The sequence below is a fragment of the Diadema setosum genome, chromosome 12 (genome assembly GCF_964275005.1).
Source record: "Diadema setosum chromosome 12, eeDiaSeto1, whole genome shotgun sequence".
NCBI classification, from domain to species: Eukaryota; Metazoa; Echinodermata; class Echinoidea; order Diadematoida; family Diadematidae; genus Diadema; species Diadema setosum.
In genome coordinates, this window is record NC_092696.1 from 34,145,007 (window position 1) to 34,163,012 (window position 18,006).

Below are 18,006 nucleotides of genomic sequence, written 5' to 3' on the forward strand. Positions count from 1 at the left end.
GCTTATGTTTTTCTTTATCATGATTTACCGAAATTGTCCTCGTTATAACCGGAATCTCGTTATAACCGAGCTCGTTATAACCGATTCGTTCTGCCATAGGTTTACACGCAAAGGAAAACGGGACCGACGCGATCACCTCGTTATAAGCGGTTCCTCGTTATAACCGAACTCGTTATAACGGGGTTTCACTGTATATGGTACCAGTGGTACCGGTATGCAGAGTCGGTGGGGGAATGGTTAGCATCTTCAGGGAATTTACCGACACATCTGCACAAGAAACAAACAACATATCAAATTCGGTAGAAGCATGCATATCACACACACACACACACACACACACAAGGGTAACTAATTGTCCTGTAATCGAGTTAATGACGACTACCGTAGTTGAGAAAATATTGAACAAGCATAGCTGTGCTATTCAATGTGTTGATTAAACAAGTTTTCTTCAAATTACACATGTATATAGGAACTGTATTCTGGTTATAATTATTTGTTTGTCTTGAATTTTGACAAGCTTCTTTTTTTGATAGTTGTGATTCTTTGTTATATTGCTTGTTGAATTGTTGTTATTTATTAATAGGCTTCTAAATTTCAACCGCTGATTAGAAAAAAAAAAATCTATGTAGATCATTTCATTGCGATTATACTTAAATAAAAATGTGTGACTGTAAATATACACAGCTTTAAATGGGCAAAATATAATCACATCCTTGTCACACATTATACAATGTACATTTGTGAATAATAACATTTGATGGTACATGTACAGTTTATGAAGGGATAAGCCTATACCAGGTAGTGCTGGCGGTGGAGGTGGTCGAAGTCTTCAGGGAATTTATCAACATACAAACTGATATTCTCATTCTGCATTGGAGACATGCAACACACTTTTTTCCCCAAAAGAAACATGCTCATACAAAACACAAGAAGCAAGTCCTTCCAATCATCACAAAATAACATAGAGACAGCACACATGAATCCCAACATAACTTATGTTTAATAATATATGTGAAAACAAAATCACATACATTGTGCCAATAACTGCTTCTCTTTCAGAAAAAAAAATCAAATGCAAATACAATGCACCAAAATACTGTACGCACTTATCATTTTGCTTAATCATGCAACACTTAGAAAACTAACATTTTTTCAAAATCGGTAAACTTTTGTAATGAAATCTTGATAATGTTAATTGCATTTTTAGGAAGCTCAATGTGCATTGTACATGTACATATTATATCTAACTTTACTGAAACGGACTTCTGGCTTATATTTTGTACATTATACAGGCATACCTGTGGGTGCCTATAGAATCTTCTCAAACATAGCAAATGATTAAAAGCAAGAATGTTTATTTTTACAATGGCTTAAACAGGAAAAGTGTAACAAACACATACTTTCTTTCACTGTCTCACATTCCGTTACTGTGTCAGCATACAGTTGTACTCATACGGGATGTAAACCCCTTGAAGGGGTTGGGTGGCTGAGTTGGAAATCGGGAGGCTTTAGAAGAGGGGCCATCCTTCTTCACCGGCCACTCTTACGTTTTTTCCATTTTTGTTTGTTTGTTAGTTTGCGATTTTGTTGTAAGTTTCTTCTTTCACGCTTCCTAAAGGTTGCCTTTTCATGAACAGCCTTTGTATTTGCTGTAATGAACAAAGTAAAATTTTACACAAGTTGATGCAAGAGCAGTTGAACAATTTGGTTGCAACGTATTATCATATGTACCGGTAAACCCGGGTATCTATCGTGCAAACAATCACAGCCCAACCTGGCAAGAATTCCACTCAAAAGGATTTTTGTTGTTGGGTACTTTTCATGTGCTAAGTTATATAACTTCTGAGAAGAATGTCTATCAATATTCCGCACACTTGACGAAAGGCTGTTTGTACCTACATACGCGTAAAAGTGCTGCATCACCTCCACTAGTGTCAATGTCACACAGTTCAATCTTTTCCACTAAATAAGAGATTTTTTGCTCCAGGGTAACAAATACTTGTGCATCATTTCGATCCAGTTCCAGATTCTGTACCATTGAAACACCATAGATGTGAACCTTCAGCCATCTATAAAAGAAATGCAGAAAAGGAAAGAAAATAAACATCATGACTGCACTGTTAAACATCAAAGAAACTCAAGAAAAATATTTTCAAAAAAAAAAAATGTTTCAATGAATCTATAAATGCTATACAAGCAAAGATAAAGAACAAATTTTATATTTCAGGAAAAGATTTTAATGAATTTCATAGTTTTAAATTCCAGTGCAAATGATTGGACCCCTCCCAAAAAAAAAAGAAAAAAAAAGAAAAAGAAAAGCAAAAACAGAAAAGACAGAAAGAGAGAGATAAATTCTCACAGGATTTTGCTCAATACCCGCCAACACACACACACAACAAATGTCAGAATTATTACCCTTTTGTTTAGTGAGTATCATTCAGGAAAATGATGGGGGGGGGGGGGGGGGGGTTGACACCCCCTTTCCCTACTGTTATGCTAATGGTACCAGCCATCTTCAAGAGCTATGGACATTAATGTTGACATGCAAAAACAAACAAAACCCTACAAAAGTATAATTATTTTATTTCATTTTTTAAGGACATCTCCTTACAGTACTATAGACTTTCTTTTACATACAGTGTGCGTACAAATTGTACATAGGACATTAAAAGATGAACAACACTACTTGTGAAGATCAGGGTGAAAACCCCAGGTGGAGTAGTACACTATACAGCGTTAAAAATATTATATCTTCATATGACAACCCAGACTACTGCAAGAATCTTCAGAACTGGAGTCTGAAGGAGGGACTTAAATCTGCAGAAGAAAGAAAGGAGGAAAAAAAGAAAGATCAGAACATGAATTTACTTACTCGGTCATTTTGCTTGAAGGAGCTATCCCACAGTGGAGTTTCTGCATTTCTGGGAACCGACTCAGTAAGTGGAATGTGCTACATGATGAAGTTCGAAGCCAGGAACTTTCCTTGAATGTCCAGTATTTTGACTGCAAGGAATTCAGAAAGAAGATGTTAAACAATCAAAATACAATGCGTGATAGATTCCAGTTACCATGGTTACTGATCTATTCTCTAATAGTTATATAAATGTACAATGATAGCCTAAAGCTTCGAATTGACGGGTAGACACCCTAAAATTTTTTAACGCGGACGTACTTGTAGTTAGCCTAATTGAAAACCAAGGTCTACATGTACACATTAGCCTGAACAGATGCAATGCGACAACAGTGTACAGCTGTTTGTACATCACAACCTGTGTACAGCCAGGAAAATAAAACAAAAATTAATTTGATGAAAAATAAACTCTGAAAACAGTCAATCAATGTGCTACATTTGTACATGTAGGCCCAGCCGTGTGCCTTTACTACAGTTGTACATTCAGTTCTTCTTCTTCTTCTTCTTCTTCTATATGTGGTATATATCACTTTGTAAAAGTTAACGTAAAACAATTTTTGTTTGTTGCGATTGGGATGAAACTATCATTTGGTGAGGTACCAAAAAAAGTTAGACCGACAGTATCTGTCTCTTCACGACAGACTTCTTATCTTACATTGGGACATGTATGGTCAGCTGTACGTGTCCCAATGACAGTGATGAATGTCAGTAATTTATTAAGAATCCCACAGTGAAGAGACGGATACCGATGGTCTAACTCTAAGAAAATGTTACGCCAAGGACCGTACAATTTTTATGATTGAACCACATGTAATTCACGATTAATAACTCTTGGTACTACTACTAGTACTACTACTTTATTTTGCTTGATCATGATTCATGGATAATTATAGCACTGTAAGAAATATCACATGTGGGTGGGTAGATCTTGTACAACTGTAGATCAAACTTCAAAGAAAGGCATGCGCGATGCGCAGATTAATAGTATGAAATAAACAGACAGACCAAAAACTTTTTTAAAAGTTACCATTTGCATTCTTTATCTTACCGGACTTCCACAAATTTAAACATTTAACTAGGCCCCCTAGCCCTACATAAACTTGATGGGTTTTTTAATAAGACTCAAGAGTATCGGCTACAACCTACTGAATTTACAACTTTTTTTTTTGACTGTATTCAACAAGCCTTAGATCTGTAGTCTATAGATATTTCATGCAAGTCAGAAACAAACATGCACGAATTACGAGTGCAACCTACAAATTGTAGGTTACTGTTACCAGTTACACTTACAGCTAATCTACAAGTGTGTAGAACTTCCGTTCTACGGTGTTTAGACTTTTAATAGACAACTGACAGTGTGTTATCTAAAATTTTACACTGACTAGTTACAGCTGTATTAGATTTAATAATCCCCCATGGTTCTTTATGTACGGGACTACAGTCGCACAGAAGGCACTGCGTCGCACAACTAAAAAATAACGATAAAGTGACGTAATACGGACACGTACCGTAGAGAAACAGTGGAAGCCGGTTTCGGAGTCCGCGTCGTTTCACAAAATTTCCGTCACTTTGAAGACAAATAGCGAAAATGTTTTATTTTTGAGCCCAAACGAGACTGCTATCAAAATGTTCGCTAGAGTTTTGGCTTTCTAACGATGCAATTGGTGTTGCCGTCCAATTTGTAGAAGGGTCAGGATCCAGCAAAGTCTGACACCTTACAAAATGCAGAAAAAAAAAAGAAAGCCGGTTTTCTTCCTCACATAAATTGTTTTGGTTTTGATAATATTTTTGTTAAAAAGATGTGCATATTCTGTAAGGTATTATTTCAATATTTGTCTAAAAATAATGCGAGCAGTGTACTTCTAAAAGACATCAGCAATTGATCTCGCAAAGCCTGTTGCCTTCTCTCATAATCTCGTGCACCGAAATCTGCACGCGAGACTTCGCGAGACGAAAAATAAAATGTTCACGTTTTGCACAGTGCGAGCGAACGCTGCCGGTAGACTGAACCTCACATTATATGATCTGACCAGTCGTACCACCTTGAGACCTGAAGTGTGACATCACCGGTCTTGCCAGTTTCCAGTCGTACAACTGGGTCATAGTGCCAGTCGTACAGATTTGACACATTGAATTTCCATGACCAGTGGTGGGATTTCAGCCGTTCACAATACAATAAAATGCAAGTGCACGCAAGGCACAATGCATGCACTTCTCTTTTGGATGCACTAAACTCAGTACGGTCGTAAGCCTTGTTGTGTGGTCTGATCGTATAGTGTACGTTGCCGGGTCGTACGACCTGGTCTTATGGTCCTATTAACGGTGGTATAGTTGTGAGTCATATAGTCATCGCCGGTCACACGAACCGACGAATCCCTCAGGTTTGCGTAAGAATGACAATTCGAGAAAATCGCGTTTGAAGTTAACCCATTTTTGACTTATGGTTGCTACACTTTCGTGTCTATAATTTCCAATTATTTTTGTAGTACATCAGACTTCAATTCTTGCTCTAACTTGTGAAGTTTTTATCGAATTGTATTGTTAACAAATAAGCGGGAAATCGTCAAAGAGCTGCATGCATGTATTTTCGGTCTGCAAAGAACGTTGTCATTTCCCATGTGTGTCCATATGTACATGTACATTGAGCGTTGTCATTGTAAACGCATGTATTACATAGTACGCGCACTGTGCGCGCGGTCAATGAACTATTGAATCTCAAAAATTACATGCAAGTCAATGCGCACTGATTCGTCGGTTCGGTGACCGAGCGGTCACCGAACCGTTGAATCGCCTGATTGTTTAACACACGCGTCTATGGGGAAAACAAATAATTTTCACAAATGGAATTACATACTTCTACAAAAGTGATAACTACGTAAAAATTACACCGAATTACACACTGAGAATTTCAGAATATGTAGTATGGAATATCTACTATCGAAATGATTGAAAATCTCAAAATCGAAAATTTGACCCAAAATCGAGTGATTCGTCGGTTCGTGTGACCGGCGACGTAGTGTGTGGCACGTTTTAGTTAACCCAGACTGCAGTTTAATTTTCTCAGAATTGTGCACATTTCATCACTTCAGATAACTAATACTTATGATATGGATGAATATTTCTTTTCTTAGTAAGTTTAATACACACTAAGCTTCTTGTAAGCTACAATGTCTGGCGGTAAAAACAACAATACACACACAATTCGTTGGCAATAAATTAATCCGGCCAAGTCCTCCACAGAGAGAGTAAAAGTCACTTTCCAGATAAACGCATTTGAAGTTTCACGTTACGTGCATGTATTTGTCAATTGCAAAACGGCAAAGCCACTTTTTCTCTGAAATTTTATCAAATTTCAGTCCAAAATTGTGTCACAAGATTAGATCATACCTTCTAGACCACTACATTCCACCGAATCCTCAAATTTGAGTATTTTGCATTCTTAAAACACACACATTTGGCTGTTTCAATTTATCGCCAACGGATTGTACAAATAGTCTGTTTACACTGCAGCTTAGGAGGACTCACCCGAGAAAGTCTTCAGATACCAGTCTGAGAATTTGACGTACTCCTTGGTCACGTTGCCGGGACTACCGTACCTGTGGGTGAAAATGTGAAAACAAGGAAAAGTAGAAATTACGCGGTGCGTAATATATGTCCCCGCCGGAAGTAGCATTTAGTAGCAAAATGTACAATATAGGTAAAAAGATGAAGGTCAAAGGTCAAAGAAGTCAAAGGTCAAAATTCTATGTAGAAGTTTTGAAGCCCTCACCTAGTGCCATCACATAAAGCAAACGGAATCGAAATCGGGTTAGAAATGGCGAAGGAGTAGCATTTTGTAGCCAATGTACAATATAGGTAAAAAAATCAAGGTCAAAGGTCAAAGAAGTCAAAGGTCAAAATTCTGTGTAGAAGTTTTGAAGCCCTCACCTAGTGCCATCACTTAAAGCAAACGGAAATGAAATCAGGTTACAAATGGCAAAGGAGTAGCATTTTGTAGCAAAATGTACAATATAGGTCAAAAATCAAGGTCAAAGGTCAAAGAAGTCAAAGGTCAAAATTCTGTGTAGAAGTTTTGAAGCCCTCACCTAGTGCCATCACATAAAGCAAACGGAATCAAAATCGGGTTAGAAATGGCGAAGGAGTAGCATTTTGTAGGCAATGTACAATATAGGTCAAAAATCAAGGTCAAAGGTCAAAGAAGTCAAAGGTCAAAATTCTGTGTAGAAGTTTTGAAGCCCTCACCTAGTGCAATCACTTAAAGCAAACGGAATTGAAATCGGGTTACAAATGGCGAAGGAGTAGCATTTTGTAGCAAAATGTACAATATAGGTCAAAAATCAAGGTCAAAGGTCAAAGAAGTCAAAGGTCAAAATTCTGTGTAGAAGTTTTAAAGCCCTCACCTAGTGCCATCATATAAAGCAAACGGAATCCAAATCGGGTTAGAAATGGCGAAGGAGTAGCATTTTGAAGCAAAATGTACAATATAGGTCAAAGGTCAAGGTCAAAGGTCACAATTGAAATTCTGTATAGAAGTTTCAAAGCTCCCATGTAGTGCTATCATATAAAGCAAACAGAATCAAAATCGGGTTAGAAATGGCGAAGGAGTAGCATTTTGAACATTTTGATCACACACGGACGCACACACGGATGGACACACGGACACACGGACGGACACACACACGTACGGAGCCCGTTTCACAGTCCCCTGCTCGAACTCGTTCGGCGGGGACAATAAGTGACAGGTCTTTGAGATTTTAAAGAAATGAAATAAACAGCTAACTAAAAGACTTGAAAGTGTGTTTGCCGGTGTGTCTGTTTATTTATCTGTTCTACAAAGGATTAATTTGACAAATCGTGATAAAAATTAAATAATGTGTAATACTGAACTCGCTCTCCGGGATTGTGGGGGTCGACAGGGCCAGCAGAGGGGAGTAACAGACAAACAGCATGCTGACCCACCAGTGGAAGAGATCATAGAGACCTTTACCCCGCTCGTTGTAAATCCACATCAAAATGTCGCCTATTTCAACAATGCTGAGAAAATAAATCCAGCACATATAAACTGAATCCTGCACAGGCAAAAAGAACAGATAACTGATAGCATTCACTGAGAGTAATGTTATTTGTAAGGCACTCGAACAAAGTTTTACCTTACAGAATTTACCTATTGACAGGAAATTCCTGTTGAAACAAGAGCTAAGAATGGTCAAATTTCAGATTATTTTCTTCAAATTCATCATGGATGGGAGGTCTGCAAGATGGAAGTAAACTTCACAAGAAAACAGAAAGGGAGCCAAGAAGTGGCCGGTCTTCTAAGTCTCACCTCTCGAAGACGCGGGACAGAATGTGAAGCGCCCACTTTTTGGCTTTCCACCACGGTAACTCAGGTCTCTCATCGATGTCAATTTCCAGCGAGCTCTGACAGAGGTGAAAACAAGAAAATCAATCCGGCAGTTTTTCTTAAAAGTGCAAATGACAAGATATGGAACAGATGGACAATCCGAAAAAAATAAAATGCCTTCAGCAGATAGTTTTCAGCTAAACAAAATATAGAAAATAACAAGAAGTAAAATAGCAACTATCAACCTATCTATGTACCTACATGTATCTATCCACGATATCCACCTATCTGTCTACCCGTCTACTGTAAAATGAAGAATGTTCGCATGCATTTTAATGTCACTAGTTTTGCGGGCCAAGATTCGCATTATTAAAATGCATGCGAAAGTTTGTGTCTACACTATATGCATTGAATGCTAGAGGCAACTCGCAAAAATTTCATGCCGCGAAAAGGGGAGTGGGCTCCGATTCGCGAAAATTTCATGCCGCGAAAATGTTTTACAGTATTTACCTACCTACCAAACAATCTATATATCTACCTATTTATTTATCTATCTATCTATCTATATACCTATCTATCTATATACTTATCTATCTACCTACATGTACCTATCTACCTACCAATTTATCTATGCATCTATCTACCTACCAATTTATCTATCCATCTATCTATCAAATTATCTATCTATCCATCTACGTATCTGTATTTACCTATCTGTATACAAATCAATCTATATACCTATCTATCTACCTATCTCTCAATCTATTACTACATTGTATGATCTATCTACATCTAGTTTGCAAACAAGGTTCAGTAACTGTGTATGTAAAAGAGAAAGTGTGGAGGAGAATTAACCCTGTGTGTGCTGTGTGTGCCTAGCATCACAGAAAAACCCCACAGTGTTGTGCACACTGTTCAGAGTCTCCTGGCATAGAAAGGGTTAATTCTGGAACCCTTACCTCTGGGATTGGTTGCTCCAAGATGGCTTGTATAAGACCCATCCATTGGGTGAAGACTTCTTTGTTGACAAGGTCCTGGGGAAGGTTGTACTGTTTGACGAGAGAATAACAGTATGTCAAAAAAAAAAAAAGACTTTACATTTACAACTTCCAATATGATTAATGTCTTGAATGCTATTTCAGGGTCTAAAAATATAACATTTTACATATATTTTGCAGAAAATTCCATTCAATTTAGTTAGGTGGTCACAGTTTAACACTTGGATGCTCTTGGAACTGCATATTAATGTGTGAACACAATGGACAGAACTTGGAGGGAAGGGATTCCTGACATGCTCTACAAAAATTCTCATTTCTCTTTGCCCACTGAAGCAAATCAGATGGGGTTTTCTGCAAGACATGAGTAATAAGTTATAATTTCATACCCTGAAATTGTATTTGGATTGATTTACTATTATTTCAACCTTTTCTGTTTTAAAAGGACTTTGATAATATTAACTGACAAAAACAGACATGAAATTCATTTTCATATATTTGCAATTCCCCCCCCCCCCCCTTTTGGATGAAAACATTACAGCATTGGTATTTTTTGAATGGGGATACAAACGTGGGCTTGTAAAATAAGAGGCTGGGGAACCATTTCCCATCAACAGCTGACCTGAATAAGTGCATAGAAGATCTTGAGGATGAGTTTTTGGAGAAGAACCGAAGGCTCCGAGGCATCTGGCAGGCACTGACCACAACGCTGCGACATCCAGGGCAGAATGCACTTCATGGCGTCCTTCAGGGGGCCCCGATCCTCCGGCTGCTTGAATCTGATCGGACAACAGAAACGACACGTTACTCGCATTCAGACAGATGAATCAAAGTCAAATGAGTTTATATTTTTTTTTCTGTCAACTGCATGTAAGTAGGTATGTTATAGTGGTGGATGATATTCGGGCATCGGTACACCATACATTTTTTTCTTCACTGTGAGTGTTGTTGTGTAAAGGAGCTACTCAATCTCGACATACTGGTATTACAGCGCGTTTTTACTGTAATTCATGGGGAAGTTCTTTGAAAGTTGCTGAATATGCCTACACTTACAGTGTACATGCACATGAACCAAACATCAAAATTGAGTAAATCTTTTGCAGGATCACACTCACATCAAAGAAAGAATACATGGTGTATTGTGAAACCATCCATTAGATATTCTACTGCCATGGAAATCTTAAAAGAATTGGTAGGTATGTTATTCCATGAATTGAATAATGCAGCACTTATTAATGACAATGACCACCAAAACAAAAAGGGGAACATTTATGAAAAAAGAGATGACCATACATGTACCTTCAGGTGGAATCACAATGCCATGATATCCGAGGTGCAACATAAAAACAACAATATTACAATGCACATGACTGTATTGTAAAGTGGAGCTTAACTGAAAATCTCCCTTACACTGTACAATTGTACATCAAACAAGCACATCCCACTCCACCTCAACCCCTCCCCCCCAAAAAAAAGAAAGACAGAAAACTCACTCGTAGTTCTTGACCAGCTGGTAGACAGAGAGGAATCCGCCAAACCAAACAGACGTGTCGTCCGAGCTGATGTACTGGACAATGGTGGGCACCACACTGTCCCACTTGCCGGGATAATCTTGCTTCAAGATCGTACTCAGACATACACAGAGTTGGACTCTACAGGTAACAGGGGAAAAATTAACAACAAGAGACCCGCGGGTGTAGCGCTCACCTGAGTATTGCAAGTTCACCTTTCACGCAGTCACTAATCTAAATTATTCACAGCTCTACCAAAATTTGACCAGGCATTCTCAAGTACACTAGAAGATAAAATGTACAATAAGGGCCCAAATTTTTAAGATTCCTTAACCCTAAAGGGACCGGGCTTTTTTGGCTATGCTCAGACCGGAGGGGAGGGGGGGGGGGGGATGGATTCCTCCCCCCCCCCCCCCGAGATCTCGGCCATCGGAGGTGCGATCGCGATGAAATTTTGCATGCGTGAGACCCGCATCATAATCTACAAGATTGTGTCATAAGATTTTTTGAAACAATCAATTTCTAATTTTAATTAATTAATTATGCAAATTAAGCTCAAGGTGATATTTTAGCCTAATCAAAAGCATTGAGAGTCTAATTTTTGATCTGTAAATCTGTTTTAGCATATTCAACAATTGTACATCACAAAAACTTCCAAAACTCATTTCAATTATTATGTATTTTATTGTTTTCAGAATTTCTTATGTATTTCTTTCTTTTTCAACTTTTGTTTTTTTTCTTTGTTTTTTTCATTGGAAATTGTCACTGACCACTTTTCTACCATAATTAGCACAAAATTAATCAATGAAAGTGATTAATTGTAAAAATAATCAGGTTTTTATGACTTTCATGACAGAGCGCTGTTTTCCATAGGAAATGTACACAAAATCACAAAATTTTGCCCGTTTTGGGGCGACACTCCGTTACAAAAATGGGCGTGGCTTCGCAAAAGTATGCGCGGACGTTGCAAATTGGTCTCAAAAGTTGCGCGAGACTTGAACGAAGAAAGTCAAGAAGCCTCGCGACGAGGCCTTCTCGCGTTACAGAATTATAGCGCGAAACATCGAGGGGGGCGGATTCCGCCCCCCGGCCCTTTTAGGTTTAATTATTGGGGATTGGGGCCCCCTGGGGCCCTCTGGGTGGGGCATGGCGCCCATTTTGATAAATTTAGATCCTGACTCCCTAGGGATGTTACCTGCCAAGTTTGACAAGAATCCATCATGAGGTTTTCAGGAAGAAGATGAAAATGTACAATTCAGGCCCCCATTTGGACCTTCCCAACCTACCCCCCCCCCCCAGCCCCCAAGAGGGGCACCCCTGGATCTCCTATGAACAAACTAAAAACTACAGTCATTAATGTACTCACTCATAGTATTATCTTAGCTCTATAACTTCTGATTCTAGAGAAGATTTTTAAAGATTCCTTCATTTGGGGGGGTTTGCCCCCCCCCCCCCCCCCGGGGGCCCCCTGGGTGGGGCATGGTGCCCATTTTAACAAATTGAGATCCTAACCCCTTAGGGATGTTACCTGCCAAGTTTGGTGAAAATGGGTCATGGGGTTCTAAAGAAGAAGATAAAAATGTACAATTTAGGCCCCATTAGGACCCCTCCTCACCCCCTCCCCTGGGTCCCAAGGGGGGCACCCCTGATCCTGCCATGAACAAACTTGAAACTACAGTCATCAATGTACTAACTCATAGTATTAACTTAGCTCTATCACTTCTGGTTCTAGAGAAGAAGATTGTTACAGATTCCTTAATTTTGCGGGGTTTGGGCCCCCCCTGGGGGCCCCCTGGGTAGGGCATGGTGCCCATTTTAACAAATTGAGTTCCTAACCCCCTAGGGATGCTGCCTGCCAAGTTTGATGAAAATCGGTCCTGGGGTTTTCAAGAAGAAGATGAAAATGTAAAAAGTTTACGCACGACGCACGACGGACGACGCACGACGGACGCCGGACGAAGGGCGATCGCAATAGCTCACTTGTAGTCCATGGGCCAGGCCAGATATTGGTACCATCTGAGGTGGCAAAACCTTTTTGGTGTCATTTTGTTTGTCGGGCATAGATATGCTTATCGAGCTATGATAGCATTTCCAAATGAGTAGCTTAGTCATAGTAAATGAATTTTAAACCAATTTGGTTTCGTTGTTATATCCCTGTACTTCTGAATCGAGACCAACCGCTATACAAAGAAGAGCACTGTCTTCTGTATGTTCACAGGTGTTCTGTTGTAACCGCGGTGCGCTTAGTCTTTATTCAAGGCAGCGAAGGGAATTTCCAAGGGTTATGATGTCCACAGCGCTTAGTCTAATATTCAAGACAGCGAAGGGAATATCCAAAGCTTATGATACAGTGTATATCCCTTTATCTAAAAACAACAGCAACAAAAAAGCAATTTCTCGTGAATTTTAGCGTCTTTTTCAATTATTTATCATTTTCCGGTGAAAACGCTGGGTTGAAAACGCTAATACCACGCCAATGTCGCTTTATTTCCATCCAACAATGAAAGATTATGCAAAAACAATGTACCGGTACGCTACAATACATTATAATTAACAATGTTGTAAATGAGCAGAGTGATTTTTGTTTAAAACTGATGTATTTGTTGAGAGGGTGGTATAAAAACAGTATAGATAATCCCTTTTATTAGGAACTTTAGATATGATAACGGTACATTGTTCTAGATAAAGACTAAGCGCACCGCGTGACAGCTGTGGACATCATAACCCTTTGGATATTCCCTTCGCTGCCTTGAATGAAGACTAAGCGCACCGCGTTTACAACAGAACACCTGTGGACATACAGAAGGCAGTGCTCGTATTTGTATAGCGGTTAGTTTCGATTCAGAAGTATAGGGATATAAAAACGAGACCAAATTGATTAAAAATTCATTTATTATGACTAAGCTACTCATTTGGAAATGCTATCATAGCTTGATAAGCGTATCTATGTCCGACAAACAAAATGACACCAAAAAGGTTTTGCCACCTCGGGTGGTACCAACAACCCATTTTTCGGCTCTTGGCCCATGGACTATTGAGCCTTTGGCTCTGGTGAGCTAAAAAACAAACTGAATCATAATTACTGTACATGTACTGCAATTACTATCAATACAAATGATGAAAGTATCACATCACCACAAGTTGCACACAATCAGGGCAGTATCCCCATCTTGGTGTTGATTTAATCCTTGAAGACATCAAAATTTAGCTAGAGGAACCAACATATTGACAAACCAGAAATTTTGGAGTGCGTTTCAATTTCAAACTTTCACTGATCAATGCGTTCTGCCAATACTGTAGCATGACGCACTTTAAAATCTGCATATATGGATACATTTGGGAAACTTACCCTTTAAGAGCCCAGTAGTGTGGGGATTAACGGGTGGTCTAATTCATTCGCTGCCCACCATAATTCATTTAAAAACCATGAAGAGTACCAGTCAGCGAATATGTGCCTCAAAGCGTATGCATATCGGTAACGGTCAACCCCACTCCAGACTCTTTGGCTGTGTGCGTGACAAAGCTGAAACTACCTATTAAAAAGTGGATATTTTCGTAAAAGTAATTTTTCGCGCTTGGCCGAGTAAGATGAATTTTGCATTAATTGCACGGAATCAGGACATTAAGTACTGAAACATTCAACGACATGACAAAATATTTGTGTGCTTCTATTTATCGCGCTAGTTTCTTGTTGCGCTAAATGCACGAAAATTTCCACTTTTACATTATGCAATGCAATGAGGGGATTCTGGAAATTGACACTCAGAACTTGGGCAGCCTTCCCGCTCCACGAATCCCCATGTTAGCGGCTCTTTCAAGGAAGTCACCGACACCCACCTCAGTAGCTCCGGTAGGCTGATAATGGCCTTGATGATGTTGTCCCGGATGAAGTTCTTGTCGTTCTCGTGGATGCTGAAGGGGATGGGCTCCACCGGCGTCTCTGCCTCCCGCTGCTGCCAGAACTGGGTGACCATGTTCTTGAGGTAGATCACGCCCGCCTGGCGTACGGGAAAAGGATGTGACTCCTCCATCACAGCACAGAGGAGCGTCGGGGTGAAGCCGATGATCTTGTGAACCTGCAACCAATGGCAAGGGGGGGGGGGGGAAGGACCCACCTCATGTTTAAAGGGATCGTATAGTTTTGGTTGAAACCTAATTTCAGGTTTCTAACATTTTTTGGTGAGATAATGAGAAACCTCTTATGAAATATGAAAGGGCATGTAATTCTACGAGGAATTCAACGTTTCTTTGATGAAAGTTGTTTTGAAATAGCTGAGATATCCAAAAAAGAGCAATTTTAATAAAGTGTGGGACCCACACTTTATTACGATCACTTTGTTTTACTTTGTTTTTGGATGTTTCAGTCATTCCAAACTCGATTTTCATCAAATAAACTTTGAATTCCTCTTAAACTGGTATGCTTTGTACTACATGTATAAGTGATTTCTTGGTACATGTATAACGCAAAAAGTTAAAAGCCCAATTCTCATCTCCACCAATACTGTACCATCCCTTTAATAGTTTCTTGATTCTAACAGGAGACGTCCAGTTGATTTTCAGACTTTTGCATTTGAACATTTACAAATTAGTTATTAATACAGAGTAAAGAGCTTTAGAATTCATAGTGATTGGGATTGGGAATAGCATTTTTTTTTTTTTTCAAAATTCATAACAAATCAAGGATGATGACATAACAGCTTCACATATGGGTGTCAAAGGATGCAGAACAAAAGAATAACACATGCACAAATTCTGCACAGGGGAACTTGTAAAGCAAGTCACAGAGTGATAATGTGATGTGACATTTACAGTACTGGTACGGTAGTGGAATATTTATATGTGAGCCTCCAAGCAATCCTAACGTTACATTGATGTACAAAAATTTTATCATCATTTCTTGTTCAGAGTAGAGTAAAACCACCAGTTTTCGGACACTTAAGCTTCTCTGCAATATTTGTTCACCTCAAATAATACCGTACATACAAAATTATACCTACATGTACAGTGTATAACAATGTACGTTAAATAGGATCTACTGTATATCAAAATACTTTTTCTCAAACCTTCAAGCAACACATATATTTTTTTTTTTAATATTGATTCTGTTAAATACAATTGTACATCATAAAATTTTACAAAATCCCCAATTATTATCACCTGTAATACATCAGATATATTCACTGCATCGGCACATACGGAGATTTAGTTTTTCTTTTGTGTTTTTGAGGATACCATCACACTCTGCTGAGCTTGCGATACATGCAAGCAAAAAATCTTGCACCAAAACGGCATAATTTTTCAATTTGAAGTGCTTTTTCGGCGACCATGATTCTTAACATGGGGACCTACAGTGTAATTCGCAAGCACTTTGGAAAAGATGCGCTGATTCCACGTTTTTGATGGCAAAAAAATCTGGGATTTTCAGACTCCAACTCTCCCGTTTTCGACGGGAGATCTCCCGCCGAAAACTCATTTTTGCAAAATCTCCCGTTCTCCCGTTTGAGATATAATTTCTCCCGCCCTGGCTCTGTGTCTCCCGTTGGAAAGGATTTCTTACTTATTGCTATTGTATGTTGACAAAATAAGCCTTAGATAGCACCAGAGAGCATCTACAGTAGAACCCTAGGAACTTGGCGCTTCGCACACATCAACTTGGAGTCTCCTGTTTGCTAGGGGTTTCAGGCGGGAGAAAAACCAGATCAGAAGGTGCTTTGGGTTGGAGTCTCTGGATTTTAGATGGATTTTTGGAGGTGACTCAGCTACAGGCACTTTCCTGTGCGGTGAACGAGTGTGCCAGCGGCAGTAGATCAATCCTCGTTTGTATGTGAACCGATGTGTAAATTATGCGTGTGTTGCGACAGTAGAATTTGCTGGCTGGTGATTACATGTAGTAATAAGTGATTGACTTCCACTAGCTGACCGAATACTGGTAGTCTGGACTGTACACATACTAGCCAATGACCACAATGGACAATACTTCATCATGTTCATGGTGGTTGTGTGGTCTGTAGAGCCAACTGGCATTAGTGCAGTGCGTGTGTGTGTTCCAACCCGTTTCTAATGATTGACGCCATGGATCAATATTGTTTCATCGTGACATTCATCTGTAAATCCTCATTTTAGGTGCTACATTGTAAATAGAATGGTGCATTTCACACATCAAAACAATTTTCATTTGAGGTCGTGTCCCACTCAGCGTACACTGTATAACTGTCACATGCCATGCCAGCGGCCATGATATTCTCAATCTCATTCATTCTCCGAACAATATGCTACATGTACAATTCACACGTGTGTTCACAATCTTTCCCACCCTGTGTCGGAATTTACCCACCTCATCCAACTGTTTCTCTGCCGTTTCTCGCATGTCGGGGTGTATTGTGCCCTGCAGGATTTCAACAAGCTTCGACGGATCCATGTTTCTGGCGATTTAGCTGTCAGTCTCGTAAGATAAGGCAAAAAACAAGACTTTCGTCAGTCTCTGCGCGGGAATGCTTGTTGGCGCGCGAGATCTCGAAATTATTAGCTCGCCAGATTCGCTTTGAACGCATCACGTCATTGCAGTGTACGCAATACCACACACACACACAGATGGCATGGAGCAAAACGAACAAGTGCGATCGCACACACGATTACGACACATTTGTGAGCACGGACGCAAGATGGCGCTACCCGGCGTGGAATCGACTCGCATCTAATTATATCCACTGACAAAGTTTTTGAAATCCAAACGTTCCGCCAGCACGTATACCCGCCCTATACTAGTACTGTAGACTTTTTTTTTCTTGTATATTGTACCCGTTCTACTACACACTGGCGCTTATCTTCTGCCAGTTGATTATGTCGCTGTTGTTGTTATTCTGTTTTTTCTTTCTCTTCTTCTTTTTCTGTTTTTCTTCCTTCTTCTTAATAAACACCTTTTCATCTTCAATCCGTCGTTGAACTTGAATGTAAGAATGAGAAAGAAACGTGAAATGAAAACGTTGAGTGTTTTTGAACTTCTGTCCTATAAAACGTCGTTGATATTTTGCATATTATCAACTTTGCGACAATGTAAATTTTCAACAAATAAAACCTTGATTGATCGTATCACCAAAAACATGCTATCTGCCAAGTTTGGTGAAAATTCGTCATAGATTTTTTAAGAAGATGGAGAAAATTTGGAAAATCCCCCTCCTTCCCCTTCATCCCACCCACCCCTGGCACCCAGGGCACCCTGCACCCCGCCATAGAGGGCCTAACCAAACA

At 39.4% G+C, this 18,006-nt stretch overlaps 1 protein-coding gene and 1 long non-coding RNA gene across 2 annotated transcripts in view; both read right to left on the bottom strand.

Moving 5' to 3' along the window:
* LOC140235576 (importin-7-like) overlaps positions 1 to 17,258 on the bottom strand; it is a 40,941-nt gene extending 23,683 nt beyond the window's left edge. Inside the window, exons 1-7 of the mRNA XM_072315580.1 lie at positions 17,093 to 17,258; positions 14,596 to 14,834; positions 10,741 to 10,899; positions 9,870 to 10,026; positions 9,212 to 9,301; positions 8,235 to 8,329; positions 6,437 to 6,507 (exon numbers count right to left, since the gene is read on the bottom strand). Coding sequence (XP_072171681.1) covers positions 6,437 to 6,507; positions 8,235 to 8,329; positions 9,212 to 9,301; positions 9,870 to 10,026; positions 10,741 to 10,899; positions 14,596 to 14,834; positions 17,093 to 17,176 — 895 coding nt within the window. The 5' untranslated portion in view covers positions 17,177 to 17,258. The remainder of the gene's footprint in view (positions 1 to 6,436; positions 6,508 to 8,234; positions 8,330 to 9,211; positions 9,302 to 9,869; positions 10,027 to 10,740; positions 10,900 to 14,595; positions 14,835 to 17,092) is intronic.
* Positions 1,487 to 4,576, bottom strand: LOC140236079 (uncharacterized). The gene is made up of 3 exons (XR_011901750.1): positions 4,420 to 4,576; positions 2,873 to 3,003; positions 1,487 to 2,069 (listed from the first exon to the last, which is right to left on the bottom strand). It is a non-coding gene; the product is annotated as an uncharacterized lncRNA (long non-coding RNA).
* Positions 17,259 to 18,006: the final 748 nt, after the last annotated feature.